The following is a 19,014-nucleotide window of genomic DNA, read 5'->3' as shown; positions in this document are numbered from 1 at the left end:
CCCAGGCTGGAATGCAGTGGCGCAATCTTGGCTCACTGAAAAGCTGAGATTCAAAGCAAGTTCCGCCTCCCAGGTTCATGCCATTCAAAATGCGAATTATAAATTGTTAATACTATTATTATGATCATTATTATTATAATGTGATGATAATAATAATGATCATTACAACTTATTATAAGTTAGGCCCTGTACTTTATGCACATTAATCCTTGCAACATTACTGAGTAAACATTATTCCAATTTTACCGACAAAGAAACAGGTTCAGAGAGCTTAAGAAATGTGATCAAGTTCACACAACCCTTGAGGAACTAAGCCAGAAGTCTAAGGTCTGGTTGACTCCAGAGGCCATGCTTTTCCCACCATAACATCCCGTGGATTGCTGAACTAAAATAATCTCCTTTTAATTCCATGTTTCAGTCTTTACGATGAGGCCAAGTTGCTTTCCTGTCTCCTGATCCTTACCAATTCTACTAGTTTTAAAATCAAGAAGTTATATCCATTCATCTAAATTCTAAATCTCCAATAGTACTTCTAAAGCATTTGATATATTAGTAACCAAGGAAAAATTAAATTGTAAAATATTTCTTTTTCTTGGTCATTTGAGGAATATATAGATAAAATATTATTACATTATTTGTATATGCCTAGATTATTCTATACTGTAGTAAATAATATAGGCACTGGCTTCACTAAAATCTTCCATAAATATATTATTTTCCTAGTCTCACTCCTTAGCATTAAAACCTAGAATTTGAACCCCAATCTCATTTTCAAAATCATCAAAGGCCTTAGAATGACTGAATTGAAAGTCACAATATGCTTGCTAAAATGCTTCTCAACCTGAAAAAGTATTAATACATATAGATTGTTCAATGTGCTTCTAAGAGAGTGAACTTCTAAAAATTTAATAGGAAAAAGTCCTCAAACGGGAAAATAAAAATTACATCTATAAAGACTAACCCTAAAACTGGAATTTGAAAAAGAGGCAAATTTGATAAATGATACTTTCTTATGAGTTATTACTAGATTTTTCAAAGATAATCAATTGAATACAATCATTTCATGGTATGGGTATTTGCAAATTAGGTTAATAGCATAATTGCAAGAAATATGAAGTACAGCTTCAAAATGTTTCACAATGATTTATAGTATTTGCAGCTTTCGTTAGAGCCACTGGAGGACTAGGTTTCATTCTCAGTGCTCACCCCCACTTTTTTGTTCTTTTTCTTTACCTTTTTTTACTTATTCATTTATTTTCATTAAAACTAAGAGCATACCTCAGAAGTAAAAATACATGTCGTCAATTCAAGTGTTTGCCCCAGTATCTCCATCTAGTGGACATTGAGATTATAAGGTTTATTTTATCCAATAAATTCCTGATTGTTAAGTTTATTAAGCAAAATAAATGTGAGCAAGATAAAAAGAAAGGCAGCAGGTATCTTTCTAGGGATGAAACTCTTAATGGGCAATACTAGGAGAGTCATGTTACATTATTACATTATAACAAGTACCTAATCCAGAGTGTTCCAGTTTTGTTAAAATGTGGATATAGCTGTCCAGTTTTTTTGTTTTGTTTTGTTTTGTTTCCAATTACAATTTTCTTGTCATTAGGATCAAGAATCTTGAAAAATCCATTAGAAAATTTAGATATAAACATAAGTTTAATTGTTTTCCAACTCTTCAAAAAATTATAGTCTTAAGAATTTCTTCATCTCTTAGAGCACAGAATCTTAATGCTAAAAGGGACCTCAAAGATTTAGTAGTCTAAATTTTCTTATTTTACTAATGAGGAAACTGAGACCCAGAAACAGTAACAGATTTCCCCTCGATTATAAACCTGGAGAGTAACAAAGCTAGAATTCAAACCAAATCTGTTTTTAAGTCCCACCTTTCATAGTAAAAATCAATGCATCCTACTAGGAAAAGATACTGCTTTCTTTGGAGAGAAGTATTCATTTTATGATTTTCTTTAATTCATCCAAATATAGTACTAACACTAGGGGAAAATGGCTGTTTTACAGATGAAGGTAGTTCGCTAATTCAATCCAATCCAATTACTTGCCTCCTTTATGTCAGGCATTGTGAAGATGTTCATAAGAAAGTGATACAATCATCTCTCTTTAGGGAGAAAAGTTTTAAGGTTATTTACAATTTGCCAGACTAACTGCACTTCTTTTATTCTTAACGAATTTATATGTCCTTCAAGCTTGAAAATTCATCCCTATTGTCAATACCAGTGGCTGCCCCAAGATACAGAAGGGCTGAATGAACTGAAGCCTATCCACCCAGTGACTGTGCCCCTCAACAATTCTGTATAGTTGTTATGTTGTTGTTGTTGATGATGATGATGATGATGCTTGGTGTTTTAAGGTCCAAAGATGAAATGGGGACAACATTATTATAAAAGTGAAATCTTCCATATCTCTTTGATATAACATAAAGTCTAGAGTCCTAAGTAAACACTCCTATAGCTAGGCTTCAGGGAGTCTCTGAGAGGCAGGGCTCTGGTTTAAGAAGTTGGAAGTCATACCTCACTTAACAGAGTTAAATGGCCTACCATATGGATGATGGTACAGTTCTTTGAAACTTTCCAAGTGCTAAACAGATGCTAATTTACATTATTCATGATTCAAAAGTGTATCTCTTACTGCACAAATGCTATTGGAAAACATATTCCTGCTGGCTGCTCTGTCTGTGGAGTAGTGATTCTTTCATTCCTTTACTTTCTTAATAAACTTGCTTTCACTATAAAAAAAAAAAGAAAAGAAAAAATATTCCTGCTTACAATACAAATCAGTCACAGTTTTTGTTCCTCTGAGTAAGCTTCTAAAGATAAAAGGTCACACATGTAGTAGACAAGAGCCCTGGGATCCATTTAGTGGAGAAGGTGGCTTACTCCTGAGAGATCCTAAATAAAATCCCTGAGTCTATAAGGCTCCCTGTGTCCAAGTACTTCAAAGTGAAATGAGAGATTGTGGTGTATTTTCAACTCAAGGAAGATAAAATTGAATGCACATACAATGATCCTATGCTATATGTGATTAAATATGACTAAAGCGACTTTTGCTTCACAATTGTTAGTTTAAAAGAAATCAAACAGAAAATTAGTTTGAGTAGGGATAAATACCTGCAGCATATAATAGATGAATGGTTAGCATATAAAGAGTTCTTATAAAGTAGTAAGATGATTGATAAATACTCCAGGAGAAAATGAGTTGAGTTGATATACAGCCAAATCAAAAAAAGCAAGTGATCAATAAAAGACATGGAAAAGATTAAACATCTAAACTATCTAATTAAACTATCTAATAATTAAAGAAATGGCCACAACAACATATTTCAGATCAGGAAAGATTAGAAAGATTGATAGAACTTTAGTAGTGGGGAAATAGATCCTCTCATGCAATGTTGTTGCATTGCTAGTAAAATCTTTCTAGATTGGGCAGTGTATTTCAAAAGTTAAAATTATCATCTTTTAACCCAATAACTTTATGTTCTGGGATTTATGCTAAGAAAAAAAAAGTGAACAAGTATGAAAATCATTGCCCACAAGAATTTCATCAGAGCCTTCTTTATAATAGTGGAAACTTGAAAAACACCTACATTTCCATTATACCCAGGTCTAGTTAAATAAATTATAGCATATCCTTATAAAGAAATATTATTAAGTATTAAAACTGATGTTATACAAAACCCTGGAAATAACTGAAATATCCAGTAATCGGGCCAATTTTAGAACACTGCCATCACACCAAAATCTATAATTGGGCATTATAGTATGACCATATATTAGAAAACAAGGCAGCCATTAAAGAGAATTCAGTATATGTAGATGTGCTGACATGGAATGATTCCCATATTTATGGTTTTAAGTGAAAAAGCAAAGCAAGGGGGAAAATTTTGTGTGTGTGTGTGTGTGTATGTGTGTGTGTGTGTATTTTTTTTTTTTTTTTTTTTGAGACGAAGTCTTACTCTGTCGCCCAAACTGGAGTGCAATGGCGTGATCTCGGCTCACTGCAACCTCTGCCTCATCAAGCAATTCTCTTGCCTCAGCCTCCTGATAGCTGGGATTACATGCGCCCGCCACCACACCCGCTAATTTTTGAGGTTTATTTTTATGCTTTATATGTTTTTCTCTATGTCCTATACTTCCTAAACATAAAAAGTAGCAAGACTTTCTTCAACCCTAGGATCAACCACTGTTAAAGATTTTTAATGAATCCTTCCAGAAATACTCTATCCAATGTAATATATACATATGTTTCCCCTTTTTGTAAAACACCCAGCAAATTTTTATATATATGTATATATTGGCCAGGTGTGGTGCCTCACGCCTGTAGTCCCAGCACTTTGGGAGGCAGAGGCGGGTGGATCACTTGAGGTCAGGAGTTTGAGACCAGCCTGGCCAATATGGTGAAACTCTGTCTCTACTAAAAATACAAAAAATTAGCTGGCTATGATGGTGAGCATGTTAAATCTTCTCAAATTCTTTCCTTTATATATCAAGATGACACGTTTTATTGTTAATATGGTAAATAACACTGATTGATTTTTAAATGATAAACCAACCTTAAATTCTTAGAATAAACTCATCTTGGCCACGAAGTATTAGCCTATCATACTACCAGATTAAATTTGTGAACACTTTGTTCAGAATGTTTTGCATCCAATGTCATGAGAGAGATTGACGTGTAATTCTCTTTTCTTGTGATGTCCTTGTCAGATTTGGTATCAAGGTATCACATTTGGTTTGGCAGCAAGGTTTTACTGGCTTCATAATACAAGTTGGGAAGTGTTCTTTGTTTTCATATTCTTTGGAAGAATTTGTATATGCTACTTTTGCATGACATTTCCATTTTTATTCTAATCTAATCTCCCTACTGAAATTATAAATGTCTAAGGCCCAAAGACTATACCTAGGGTTTCCTATATCCTGAGAATTCAACCCTTTGCTTTAGATATAGTAGGATTTCAAAAAAAAATCGTTATTACCTTGACAAAGTATAAAATCTGTCTATTTATTTTAAAAATCCAATTCACATTAATTATATACATGAAAATTTATAATTTACTTCCCTCTCTTTTAGGACATCAGAAGGATCACAGAGTGTTAGGGCTGGACCTCATCTCCAGGGTGTTCCCTATGTCTGTGATAGTAGCAGCATGGCTGAGTAGAAAAGTATCTATTTTGGATCAAAAATATGTGAGCTGGAATCCAGACAACTCCACTTACATGTGATTTATATAATGTCTTTGGTGACATTATATAAATTCTCTGGGCCTCATATTTTCCTCTACAAAATTGAAATAGTAGTAAAACTTATTTACAAGACTACCACAAAGTTAGAGGTGATGTGCATAAAACATCTGGGTGCTTAATAGTAATTTTTTTAAAAAGACATCTTTTACTCTCATGAAAATTCTAACATAAAACTTTAAAGTCATATTTTGCAGTAATAACCTCAAAATCTTTGTGTCTCCAATACCTCAGTGCATGCTTTAACCAGTCTCATTTATTAACCTTTTCTCTTTGAATCACTTTCTTCTCCACACAATATGATTTGGCTCCTTACTCTTCCCATGACCACTGTTAGAAATGCTTGTTTTCCAGTGCCATAAAGAAAAGCACTTGAACATAAATTTAATTTCCTCAGCAAGGCCATTTTTACTTTCTGCAGAAAGGGTACACTCGCCAGCAGTTTTGCCACAAGAGTACACCGAACAAAGTAGACAGGGTCATTTATAACCTGAGGTGTCCACCCTACTGCTATGTCCAGTTTCCATTGGCTAGAACGGGACCTCACATTCTGTATTTGTCCTGATTGGCTAGCAACTTAGAACTTTTTAAAAGAGGCACAGGCAGACAAGAACAAAGGAAGGAGGAAATAACTTGTGGAATGCTGAGAAAGGTAAAAACACCTCCAAATAAGGAAGAGGAACAGGCTATGACCTAATGCCCGCTTGGACCAGTATAAGCATGCCAGGGCAAATATTTAGGCTAAATTGTGGGAGCAAAGAACATAAAGTACATTGATTTCTTCATTAGAGCTAGCAGATATTTAAGAATGTTAGCACAGCTCTTTGAATAAATTTTGCTTCTAAGAGAAGTTACTATTTATTCCTAATTAGATGGGGAAGAGAGTCTCTTTGAAGAGGAACCTCTACTTTACTTTTTACACCACCAATACACTCAACAAGACTTCATACAATTACAAAAACTTCCCTGACTACTAATTTCTTTTCCTACCTTGCCTATTTTCTTGCTAAACTCTTTCCCTGAACTTCATCAAAATCTCCTATCAGGAAGATCAGAGAACTGCAGGTATTAAGCCAGTTTAACAGAGTCATCCTTGTGAAGTTAAAGGAAGAACTATTCTCACCCTCATTTTAGAAACAGAAACTGAGGCAAGGGGAAGTTATCACAAGATACAGAGCGAATTGGCCAAAGAAGGGACAAAGTTAAGTCAGCCTTTTATTGTCTGCCTTACTCTACCAAATATTAGTCTGGGAGTCAGCATGGGTAACTCTTGACCAAGATGGCTACCATCACCTCTGTGAAACAGAAATGCATGAAAATAAATGAGAAACATTTCTGAATTTGGTAGGGGGGTTATCTATCCTTGTATTTTCACCTTTAAGTTATTTTCAATGCACACAACTGATGTAATAGGTAAAAGCTATGCACATATGTGTAGTACTTAACATCACTTGCATTGTTCCAGTTAATTCTTTAAATACTGTATCATACTTAGCTTACTGTGGGCTGCAAGTCAAAATCTGGAGGCCTTGAAACACAGTCACTGAATAATAATGATTTAAGGATCACAACAAAAGTTCAAAACACAGCCAGGCATACATATCAGTTTGTAGCAACAGTGGTTTCACTTGAAACCACTTGCAAACAGTGACCCATAATCCTCAAATCTGCTGTTCCCTAATTATTCTTGTTTGCCTTCGTTTATGCTAAAGGTAAACATGTATTTAGCCCAGAAAAGGAAACAGAAAAAAAACCAGAAGTGACCCAAACAATGTCTGCAAAGCAGGGGTTGTAATCTGCAATCAAATAGCTTAGTCACATCACCCAAGTGAATCCAAACTACTCAAAATCATTAAATAAATGATTCAGTCTCCAATCCTACTCCTAAAAAAGAATACAACCAGAGGATCTCCTTTAATTGACAAAACTACGTGAATGGTTTTGTATTGACATTATTAACTAAAAACTTAAAACACATTTAAACACAGGCCACCCAGAGTTAACACTATAGCTTCCTGGTTTTTGTACCAGTGAGCACGTGGCTTCAGTCCATGTTCAACACTTAATTAAGAGATTCTTTTCAAAGATTGTATTCTGGATTTACCATCTTTTCAGAGGCCATACTGCTGCAGTTCATTAGCACTCAACATCTGGCTGGAATGTTTTAAACTACTATTTTCCTTAACCATTATATGGATGAGGTTTCATTATTCTAAGGAAACTGAAACAATGTCCTTGTGTGGACTTCTAAGCATAATAATTAGTGACAGTGCAAATTGGTTTCTCATTTTTCTTATACCATGTAGCAAACTATTAAAACATTCAAATCATAGTTTATACAATTGTGAGATCCTTTTCATTTTATAACATAGACATGTCTTTCTTTTTCAGGCACAAGGTCTTATTCTGAAGGCCAAGAAATGTTTCACTGAAATGCACTATATGTGAAGAAAAATATAGTCTTGTACTTTCTCAAGGAAACAGCACTTATAAACTCAGAAAAGTGAAAATGTGGACATATTTGGCACAGAACTTTGAACATTCCACTTACTCTGTTTATGAACCTTAGAGGGATCCAGTACAGTATGGATTTCAAACTTCAAAAACACTCCCCTGAAAAGAGTATCAACCCATGTCTATATGACTAATTTGCCCCTGAAATGAAATTAAGTAAATCTGTTCAGGGACTTAAGCAACGAGAAAGCATCCCTGTAGTCAAAAAGTTTTTAAACTGAATTTCATGAGGCTGCATAAGAATTTTTAGGCCTTGGCTGACACATATTTATAAGTCTGGCTCAGAGAACTGTTAAAATACACTTATGGGTTCACTCTGCCTGAAATGCCCTTGGGCCCCTCCCAGTGCTTTCTTTCCCAGCCTTTCCTTCCTTTAACATTTTCTTAGAACTCACCAATTACTTGAAATTGTCCCTGTTTAACTTCCCCAAGGAGCCATTATTTCAACCTCTTTATTCATTTACATATAAAATACCTTACACTTTGTATGAGATAGATGGTCAGTTAATAAATCTTCTGTTACTATTCCACTATATGCATTTAAGTTCCATAAGGGCATTGACCATTTGTCTTCCTTCCTTCTTTTCTTTTTTCTCTTCTCTTCTCTTTTCTTCCTTATTGTTTCCCCTCTTGCCACTATCAGGGGTATGGTATAGTACTCCCAGGTAAAAGAACTTAATCCTTGTAAATCACATCTTGCCATCCCCAGCTCACAGCCCTCCAAAGGTTTTCCATTACACTTAGAATGAAAGCCAAAGAAGACGCTACACACCCTTGACCAACTCTCTCAACTCACCTTCCACCTCTTCCCGCTTCTCTCTCACCACACCCCAACCACAGGGACCTCTTATTCCTGAGACACGACAAACTCACTTTCACCTTAGGGCTTTTGCACTTGCTGTTCCCTCTGACACTCTTTCTCAGCTGCTCACTCCCTAAGGTCTCTGTTCAAATGTCCTCTCCTTGGAGAGAACTTCTCCTAACTCCCTAGATACAATGTAAGATTTCCCTTAACTATGGCCTAGCTGATATTATATATTTATTTGTATAGCTCTTCATGATCTATCTCATACCACCACTCCCACCACCAGTATAGAAACTCCATGAAAGCAGGGGTACTTCACTGGTTTTATTCACAGTTGTATTTCCAGTGCCTAGAACAATGCATGGCATATAGTAGGTATTCAACAAACGCCACTGAATCACTGCTTTCAAGTGGTATAATAGGAAGTTTATACTGTCTTCTCTTGAAAGCACTCCTCACAAATCCAGTATTATACATGTTATTCTGGGCTTCCCAATACACGATTCTTGATGCCATCCGAGAGATTCCCCAGCTTCCTCAGTGAACTATAACTCAAAGGAAGGTTTTATGTCCAACTCGTATTCTGGGTAACTCAGAATCATGTAAATTGTGTTTTTGACAAAATGCCAGAGATACCCACGTACAAGAATTCTCCCTTACCCCACTATTCCCAGCTGGACATTTCAGTCTTCATCAACCAAGATAATATGGGTTTTCTTTTCCTTTCTTAGACTTCAGTATGGGGCATGCAGCTCAACCCTATACTTCTCTACTGTATCTCCCAGATTCTCCAAAGTGGATCTTCTGAATATCACTTGAATATTACAACCTCATGAATTCAAAATCTACTCCCAACCCCACACCAGAAGGAGGAATTTGTGGATAGATGCTAGTCTAACATACCTTACTACCCAAGACTAGCTTTTAGAGTTGCAACCTGTTTCCCAAGTAGGCCAGCTATTTCTGTTCTAACATTCCTAAGAGGTACTTGGTCCTTTCTTCTTGGCCTCCAAGGACAATTCCAAGAACAGACAGAAACTGGACAGTAGAGCAACCCAAATCCCATTCTTACAAAATACAGGCATACCTTGTAGAACACCTCAGCAACTAATGTTTTCTTGGTGAAAGACTTCTTGATTTTTGATACCCAAACTTCATAGAATGTTCATATCTCTCAAAACAACACTTTCCAAAAGGTGTTGATGTAGGAAAAAATACATATTTACACCCTAAAACCTAAACACAATATTGTTAACAAAATAGTATGCAGAGTACTGAAATACCAGGTGTCACTACAGACATACAGGTATTACTATATAAAGTAACTGCTTGTTAACAACCATATTAATTGTTTAACATTCAAGAAAATTGGTTTAAGCATTTTTCATGCTACTTCTGTGTGACTTATATAAAGAAAGTTTTACTGTATTTTTGTAACATTGTAGGAAATTAGAGGTTTTGAGTTGAGGAATAATGCATTATACTTTTTCCTATTTAAAAAAAAAAAATAGGCCCCTGCTCAATAATTTTGTGCAGAACATCTGATTTGTTGGAATGGACTACAGCCACTAAATGGAAGATGCCTGTATTTTCTTGGATTCTTCCACCCAAAACCCATCAACAGGCCTCACCCTAAACCGTTGATTTGGTCACATTCCGACAGCTCATCTGTTCTCAATCTCTAGCCTTGACTCATTGAATCCCTTCTCATCTCTTCATCTTCCAGGTTCCCCCAGGTGTGCTCATACAGGTCATCTAACTTTTCATCCTATTTGCATTATTATTTTTCATTCTATTCACTTCTTCTCTCTATCCTTTATTTTACTTTCTAAAAGATTAAATACAGGTAAAAGGCTTATAACAACAACAAAAGCAGCCCTAGCACACTCTGTCATCCCTATCCCCAATGCAATGTGTACAGCGGCAAATACTTTTGATTCTTTGCTCTTGCTTCCAATTCCAAATAACAATGGTAAATGTTATTGCCTGTTGTTTCATTTTAAACATTATTTATTGCTTTCCTATTATGGTAAGTGAGGATTTTAGCTCTTATGTCCACCTTTCCTTTACCCTCCTCCACTTTTCTCAATAAAGTTATGCCCAAAATTTTGTTTAAATTCATATTCAGTGGGTTAATTACTGAGATTATTGTTCACTTATGAGCCAAATACTGAAAAATGATTGATTTCATTTCTGTTACAAACTTTTTGTTTTTCCTATATTTAATAATTGCCCCATTTCCTCATTTGCTTAGATTTGTTTATCTAGCTGAGCTTTGTTGTATCCTACAACAGCTCTGTGAAATTCTGAATCTGTTTTCCACATGATTGAACATATCAGATTTATCAGCTTTTTTGGCTTTTTTTTTTTTTTTTTACTGATAAGATTTATAAGTTCCATTTTTCTCTCTCCTCATTTTAATCTGCACTGCTTTCTAAGCTGCTGGATATTATGGGTGTTATGCTGGAATTTCCATTATGTTCTATAAATACCCAACTCCTCTCTCCTGTATTGGATTTCTCATTTCCTAGTTCCCATTCGATCTTCTTTCTTGGTTTACTCCCTAGTTTTAGTGGATTACATCCTCTAGACTTTTACACTTTACATGTTGAAAATGTTTTACTATATCCTCACATTTGATTAATTCATTTAAACAGATATCCTAAACTAAAATGTATTAATATTTTAGAGATACTTACCAACTGCCTTTATCTTCCAATACTGTTTTTGAGAAATTCATTTACATTCCTGATCCTTTGATTATGATCTCTTTCCCTTCTTTTCTCTTGCTCTGTCAACTAGCTTTTAGTGTCTTTTCTATAAACACTCAAGTTTCAGAATTTCCAGATGATATTCTTTGGTTTGGCCTTTTACATTTATTACACCAAACACCCAGTGAGCCCTTCCAATCAGAATTCACATTTTCACTTTGGAAAAAATAATCTTCTGGACAGACACAGTGGCTCACATCTATAATCCCAGAGCTTTGAGAGGCCAATGAGGGAGGATCACTGGAGGTCAGGAGTTTGAGACCAGCTTGGGCAACACAGGCCCCATATCTATTTTTTATAATAATAATAATTTTCTAATAACTGCTTTTTCTGTTTTTCCTTGCTAGTTGGATATGGATTTCTAGAATTGATCCATAAATTTTCCTGCTTTTCTCTCTTATTGTCCAGCTCTTTTATTCCCTACTATATCAGAGAGTTCTTCCAGTCTGTTCTCTTTTTTTGAGAAAAGGTCTCACTGTGTTGCCCAGGCTGGTCTTGAACTCCTGGGCTCAAGTAATCCTCCTGCTTCAGCCTCCCAAAGTGCTAAGATTGCAGGCACGAGCCACCATGCCCAGCAATTGCAATCTTTTTGCTAAATTTTGTCTTGCTGTCACATTTTTAATATGCAAAAACTCTATCTTATTGTTTGCTCCTTTTTAAAAAAAAGTAACACTCTTACTTTTTAAGGACTTAACATTTTCTTTTATCTCTCTGAGGACATCATGTCTTTGAAGCATTCTTCTGCTCTCAGCATTGTCTCTGTTTCCTCTGGGTTCCTGTTTTCTGTTTTTTTGTTTGTTTGGTTCATTTTGGAGGTTTTCTTCCAAAATCTTACTATCCGTTGATGCCCTATCATATTTAAGAGTGAGTCACTAAAAAGCTTATTAGAAGCTTTATAAATGGGCTTCTAACAGGGTCATAGAGGAGCTGGAGAAGGGGGTCACCAAATGTCCGTATCTGTATGAACCATCTCTGGGATGGTTCAATTTCCTTTGAGAAGGATCCTCCAACATTCCTGCTGGAGTGCAGGGTGGTGAGGTTGCCAGTGTGCCAGTAATGACTAGAAGAATGAAGCTAAGGATTTCACTGTTCAGATGCAGAAGTCCTCTAATCTCCCGGTTTTCAAGTCTTTCTCATCCTGCCTTTCTCAGTGCTCAGTGCCCCCAAGTACAAATGATCTCTGGTGGTTTCTCTAGAGACTCCTGCAACAGTAGGGGGAAATGGTCCCAAGTGAAGAGAGGCCTTTTAGGGTCTAAATAGTCCTCATAAAGGCTTTCAGATAAATCCTCACCCATCATATTACCCTGCTTTCTTCCTAAGGCTTGCCAGAGAGCTGTGGGATGAGTCAGCTGCCTTTCCATCTACAACTCCCTCCACAGGCACTTGGCTCTGACCTTTCTCCATTCTGCTAAGTCATGTACCATTCCTCTATCCACTTTCCATCTCTGTATTTTGTGGTTTATGGTTATTTATGTCTCCTTGGTTTACCGAAGATAAAGCTTGTGCTTCCTTTTCTTATTTTCCCTGTTGTTTGGAAATTATTTTTGAGAAAAGAAGATTAATAAGATTAATTTAGGGATACAGAAAAAGACTAGATAAGTCTTATCCTGACATCTTGAAATCAGAAGTCTCTAGATTTTCTTTTTTCATAGATCTTTTACCACATCATACTCTCTTGTACTAGCAACATTCTGATTCATAATTTCTGGCTTCCAGATTCTCTGGGTGATTAGTCATACTGTTCTCTGGTTTCAGATATGCAACATTTAGTGTATTAATGAATTAACAAGTTCTACATCTACTTATCATATCCCATCTGCAGTAATTGTTGTCTGCAACTGAATGGGGTTTACTGAGTATAAAATAATAGGAAAGGCTTTAGTCACCAATCTGTTGTGGGACTTAGTGTCCTTGTCAAATAGGCTGGTTATTTTCGGTTGTCCCTCTGTCCCTCTATTCTCACACTTCCCCTACCCCAAGAGGCTGACCTCTATAGAGAATTCCCCTCAACTATTCCCACTCATTGCCATTTTCATCTGTGTCATTCTTTCTCTGCCTTGCTGCATTTCTGGCAACATTACTCTATATCCGCAGCTCCTAAAATATAACGGCTTCCAGCTTCACAAGAGAACCCTTCCTAATTAGTTCCCTTGACCTTACCCACACCTCTGTAAAAGTCTCTTTATTAAACTCTCTTCAGTTATACCTAACATGTCATTTGTTTCCTATGGTAACACTAATACATCAGTAAAAGGAGCATTTTGAACTAGCTCATCTCTAAGGTCCCTTGAGTTCTTAGATTCTATGATTTTTACAAGAGTAAAATCACATGGCATTTAAATTAAAGACTCTGAACAAATTACAGACTTCCTTTCATTCAAGATTCTGTCTCACTCCAGAAAAAAATAATTCTCCAAATAATTATGCTCAGTCCTTAGAAAATATAAATATTGTTAGTACAACTTAGACTAGCTGAGAAAGCCAGAATATACATATTGTTCCCTTTTTGCTTAGGCACTGCAGTAAGATAGCTCTGATAAAAAATGTATTTGCTATTTCTGACTTTGAAAACAGACAATCAGAATTAATTCCAAGGGTTCAAGTGTTTCTCTTTATCTTCTTTCCTTCCTGTTTCTTAGATATGTATATTATCAAAACACCAGAAAAATAGAAAAACTAAGTTTCACCAATCCTCCCATTAAAAGTGAAATGAATTCCTTGACTTCACACCCTCCTCCAAATACCAAATTATTTTTTTCCATGCATCGCCAGACTTTTTGTATCCACTGAACTTTACCACTTTCTTACCCCTTATAGACCCTTCAACCCATTTCCATCTAAAACTGCTCTTGCCAAAGTTTTGTACAACTTCTTTGTTGTGATAGTCAACGGATACTTCTCAGAACTTGTGGTAACCTCTCAGAAGCATATGACAACACTACCACTCCTTTCATGAAACATTATCTTCTTTGTCTTTGCTGTTGCCTCACCTTTCTGGTTTCTCTCATACTTACTGGACTACTCCTCAATCCCTTCAGTGGACATCTCTTACTCTGCCCATTCCTCAAATGTTCATGTTTCTTGGGGCTCTGTTCTAGTTTTCCTTATCTTTCCGCCTATATTCCACCACCAGGTATCTTGATCTACTCCTATGGCTTCAAAAACGATGATAAACTAATGATTCTCAAATGCACCATCTCAAGTCCAGATCTCCTCCTGACCTTCATATTTTTTTCATAACTAAATACTAAATAACTCCATCAGTATGCCCAACGATTCCTCACACTCAACATTTCGGCTTCCGCTCAAACCTATTTTTCCCCCATATCTCTTATTCCAATGAATCATACCAAGCCAGACACCAATATAATCTTTGAGTCTTTGCTGTTCCCCATTCCCATGCCCAATCAATGATCAAGTCCTACTGATTCTGAGATCTTGAATCCATCTAATTCTAACCATTCTCATTGCTACTTCTCTAGACCAAATCATCTCCCTACTGCTAAAACCCTGAAATGCAGACTTTGTAATATAGCCAGGGAGATCTTTCTAAAATACAGATATGAACACCTTACCTTCTTCCTAAAATCCTGCAATGGTTTCCCACTGCTATGAAGATGATGCCTAAACTCCTTAACAAAGTTTACAAGGCCCAGCATCTGATCTCCTGCTCTGTTATCCAAATTGCTGTATGCTTCAGCCATACTGAGACATTTTTTAGTTACTCCAAAAAGCCATGATTGCTTTTACTCTGGACATTTCCACATGATGTTCTCTCCACCCAATACATGCTTATCTGATGTCATCAGTGTTATGCCATCAATATCCACAATTCATTGAATCGTTGGTGGCTCCATTTAGATGTCCTATGCTCTCTAAATCTGGGTTATATCTGCTCCCATAGAAAACTACTTATCCACTTACTATATTCTATTGCAGTTGCCTATTTACTTGTCTCTTTTCCCTTTTAGATTATAAGCACAATGAAAGTTGAGACTATACCTATTATATCTCCAATGGCTTGAACATTATCTGGCACAAAATAGCCACTAAATAAATAATGGTTGAATGATGAACAAACAAATGAGTAAATAAACAAATCAGATTAAAAGTTGTACCAGGGGAAACACATTTTACATATGGACTTCCTGTCCCTTGCTTCTTCTCTTCTCAAAAAATAATAATAATATGTAAGCCCCCTTTCCCTCCCAACCAGCCATTGCTTACTAAGGGCTAATTAATGTATACTTACACAGGACAGCTAAAAAGAAGGATTCTGTCTGAAACTTTGCTTTCTCCTTCATTTCTGCCTTTCCTCCTATATATAAAATTTTCAAACTGAAAGTTAAAACATGCTTAAAAGAGACTAAGCATGTGGCTGCCTTTCTCTTGATCTGCCCAAACCATCTGTAAACCTGGTAGTGTATGTACATGGGGTAAAAAGAACCTATGATAACATTTTATTTGAACCAGAATGCTAAAGCATTAATTAAAGCTAAGCACACCTGCTCTAAACTGCAGAGTCAGAGATTTATGTGAACTTATAAACTTGAGGCTTTCTGACCTCTTGTACAATTTATATTTCCTTTAAATAAGCATTTCCTCTTTGTAATACAATATTTTAAAGTTTATTTCTGTGACTAATCTGCTAGCATATTCAGTTCCTTTATTACCTAGTCTTTACCTTTGTAACCCACTACTTGTCAAATTTTTAATTTAAGGTTTTGGGTGAAAATAAGCAGTCTCAACCATGAGGGGAAGAATTTCTTGCCCTAAATTTAACTTGTTAATGAGGTGATCTAAAACAATATCCATACATTCAAATTCCATATTTAATACAAAATATTTTTATCTTTTTATTTTTTTTGAGACAGAGTCTCGCTCTGTTGCCCAGGCTGGAGTGCAGTGGCGTGATCTCGGCTCACTGCAAGCTCTGCCTCCCGGGTTCACGCCATTCTCCTGCCTCAGCCTCCCGAGTAGCTGGGACTACAGGCGCCCGCCACCACACTTGGCTAATTTTTTTGTATATTTAGGAGAGACGGGGTTTCACCGTGTTAGCCAGGATGGTCTCGATCTCCTGACCTCGTGATCCGCCCGCCTCGGACTCCCAAAGTGCTGGGATTACAGGCATGAGCCACCGCGCCAGGCCAATACAAAGTATTTTTATACAGTTATTCACAGATCTATTCATGCACTGTTTGGAGGGTATAAGCTACTTTATAGTGATTTATCACTTGTTAAGTTACAATGCTCACCCACATGTGCAGTCCTTTTAAAGAAGACAGTTTTTCAGTCAAAGAAGGCATTCTGATCTGAGATTTGGACGCTAATGATTTTAGAAGGAGAGGGTTCTACGAGGTTTCCTATCAAACATAGTTACCTTGGATAGATTCCTTCCTAGCACTGTGAGCGTCACCAAGCCAGCACAACAGACCAAAGCACTGGAGCTGGAGAGGCCAGAACTTGGTGGGATATTTCCATCTACCAGGCAGTTCATTCCAGTCAGGTTAGTAAGACCAAAGTGTTCCTAAGAATATAAGGAAAAACAGCAACAGTAATTCAGTATTGAATTCAACGAGTAGTGAAAGCTTCCTTCATTCCCCAGAGAACAAAAGTCTATCAATAGACTTATAATAGTTATAGAAACTACTTGCGCAATTCAATCGTGACATTTTATTTAACGACTCTTGGCCACAGGGTAATTCCTTTAAATGCCTTTAATTTTCTTGCCTTGAATGTTCTTTTTCTTGAATATTAATTGATTTGAATATGGAAAAAATATAAAATTGCTTTGAATATTCTTTTTCTTGAGTATTAATTGATTTGAACAAATAAGGAAAAAATATAAAACAATTATAATTCAACTTGCCAAGTAGCAAGACAAGAAATATACAATTATCTATGAGGTAATTTAAATCTCCGTGCAGCACATCTCCAGCATTCTGTTATTACAAAAGTCCAAGCCCCAAGCAGTGACTTGTTTCTAAAGAGTGCCTTACTTTAGAAGATTCTCTGAAAAAAAAAGAGTTCCAAACTTTCTCAGTTCTGTTTTACTTATGAAAAAACCTAGGCACCAAGAGATGAAGAAATTTTCCCAAGATGACCCACAGGGAGATGAGAGTAGGGCCCAGGTCTCTGATTCCTGTTTGAAAACTTCTCCATTGCAGTTAGAAACCTGAGCCAGCAAACTGTCATTGTGATTTAATATGCCAGCTAGATGAGAAAATCCAGATTTTTACTACAGTTTATAGATACAGTTTAGCCATATGGTAGCTTTAAAGACAGTGAAATTAGAATTCAGCCACAAATGAGAATATAGACCCTAAACAAGTCAAGGAAACTCTATTTCTACAAATAGGAAAGCCCAAAGAAATAATCAGATTCTGATTTAAATATGGAAAGCTCTAGCATACTTACACGAATTTCTAACACTAGGATACTTTGGAATGATATCGTATCATAACCTTTGTGGTTTAAATTTACAAATAAATTCAAGTCTATCTCCTTCTCAAGAAAAAGTACCATAGTCTTTGCAAATTACTCAAATGACTAAAGATTAACATAAGAAATACTATTACTTAATTAAGCATTTCATCTACATATTATACAAGGGAGAATTTCAATAAACTAGCTAGAATAACTAAAATAACAACAAAATTCTGCAAATAAAATTTTTCCTTAATGTTTCATCTGTCTGTCCTAGCTAGCAAAACTCTCATACCACACTAAGAAGAAATTTAGCTGAATATACTTCTCTTTCTGATTTCAAGTCATCTAAAAATTTCCCTCCAGAAATACAAATTATAAACTGAAACTGTACTGTTGCCAATGCCCTTTCATACAGAATATCAGACAGTTTGTTTAAAAAAAAAAAAAAAAAAACTTGAAGAATACAATATATTTAACTATAAACTGATCAAACATGGGTGTCTTGAGTGGGAATCATACTTAAGAACTTATCAGCCAGGTGTGGTGGCTCATGCCTGTAATCCCAGCACTTTGGGAGGCCAAGGTGGGTGGGTCATGAAATCAGGAGTTCAAGACCAGCCTGGCCAATATGGTGAAAACCCGTCTCTACTAAAAATATAAAAATCAGCTGGGCGCGGTGGCAGGCGCCTGTAATCCCAGCTACTCGGGAGGCTGAGGCAGGAGAATTGCTTGAACCCAGGGGGCAGAGGTTGCAGTGAGCTGAGATCATGCCACTGCACTCCAGCCTGGGCCACGGAGCAAGACTCTATCTCAAAAAAAAAAAAAAAAAAAAAAAGCACTTATCATGCAATGTTTAAATGAAAACGTATAACAAATTCAAAATGCAAATGGGTATATGCCACATTCTGTAATAGCTCTATCCCAAAAGGATAACATGTTCAATTTAATATAAACGAATTATCCTCTGAAACTTTCTAGTATTTGAATCTGAAAGTTTCTGAACAGGCTAGCATTTAAATTATCTTTCTGCCAAAAGCTTATTGGATAAGTTTGCTTTTGCACATAAGTTGTCAAACCAAACAGGAAGGCTTTAAAACCTGAAATGCTCAAAAATAACACAAAGCAACATGCATTATTTAGGCCACTTTACCCATATGCTGCAAAAAGGCATGTTGTTACAAGGAAGATTAAAATTGCATTTGCCAGGCAAATGCTTCCAAATACTGTAATTCCTACT

At 36.1% G+C, this 19,014-nt stretch overlaps 2 protein-coding genes across 9 annotated transcripts in view; one reads left to right on the top strand and one right to left on the bottom strand.

The window, feature by feature from the left end:
* The window catches only part of COPS2 (COP9 signalosome subunit 2), a 495,307-nt gene that overhangs the window by 360,747 nt on the left and 115,546 nt on the right, over positions 1 to 19,014 (top strand). The window lies entirely within an intron of this gene.
* The window catches only part of GALK2 (galactokinase 2), a 258,318-nt gene that overhangs the window by 155,351 nt on the left and 83,953 nt on the right, over positions 1 to 19,014 (bottom strand). For all 8 annotated transcript variants that reach the window (XM_050797180.1, XM_050797177.1, XM_050797178.1 and 5 more), the window contains exon 5: positions 16,729 to 16,875. In XM_050797180.1, the coding sequence (XP_050653137.1) occupies positions 16,729 to 16,875 (147 nt within the window). The remainder of the gene's footprint in view (positions 1 to 16,728; positions 16,876 to 19,014) is intronic.

Source organism: Macaca thibetana, chromosome 7 (genome assembly GCF_024542745.1).
Source record: "Macaca thibetana thibetana isolate TM-01 chromosome 7, ASM2454274v1, whole genome shotgun sequence".
Taxonomy (NCBI): domain Eukaryota; kingdom Metazoa; phylum Chordata; class Mammalia; order Primates; family Cercopithecidae; genus Macaca; species Macaca thibetana.
This window is presented reverse-complemented; position numbering and strand designations above follow the sequence as displayed.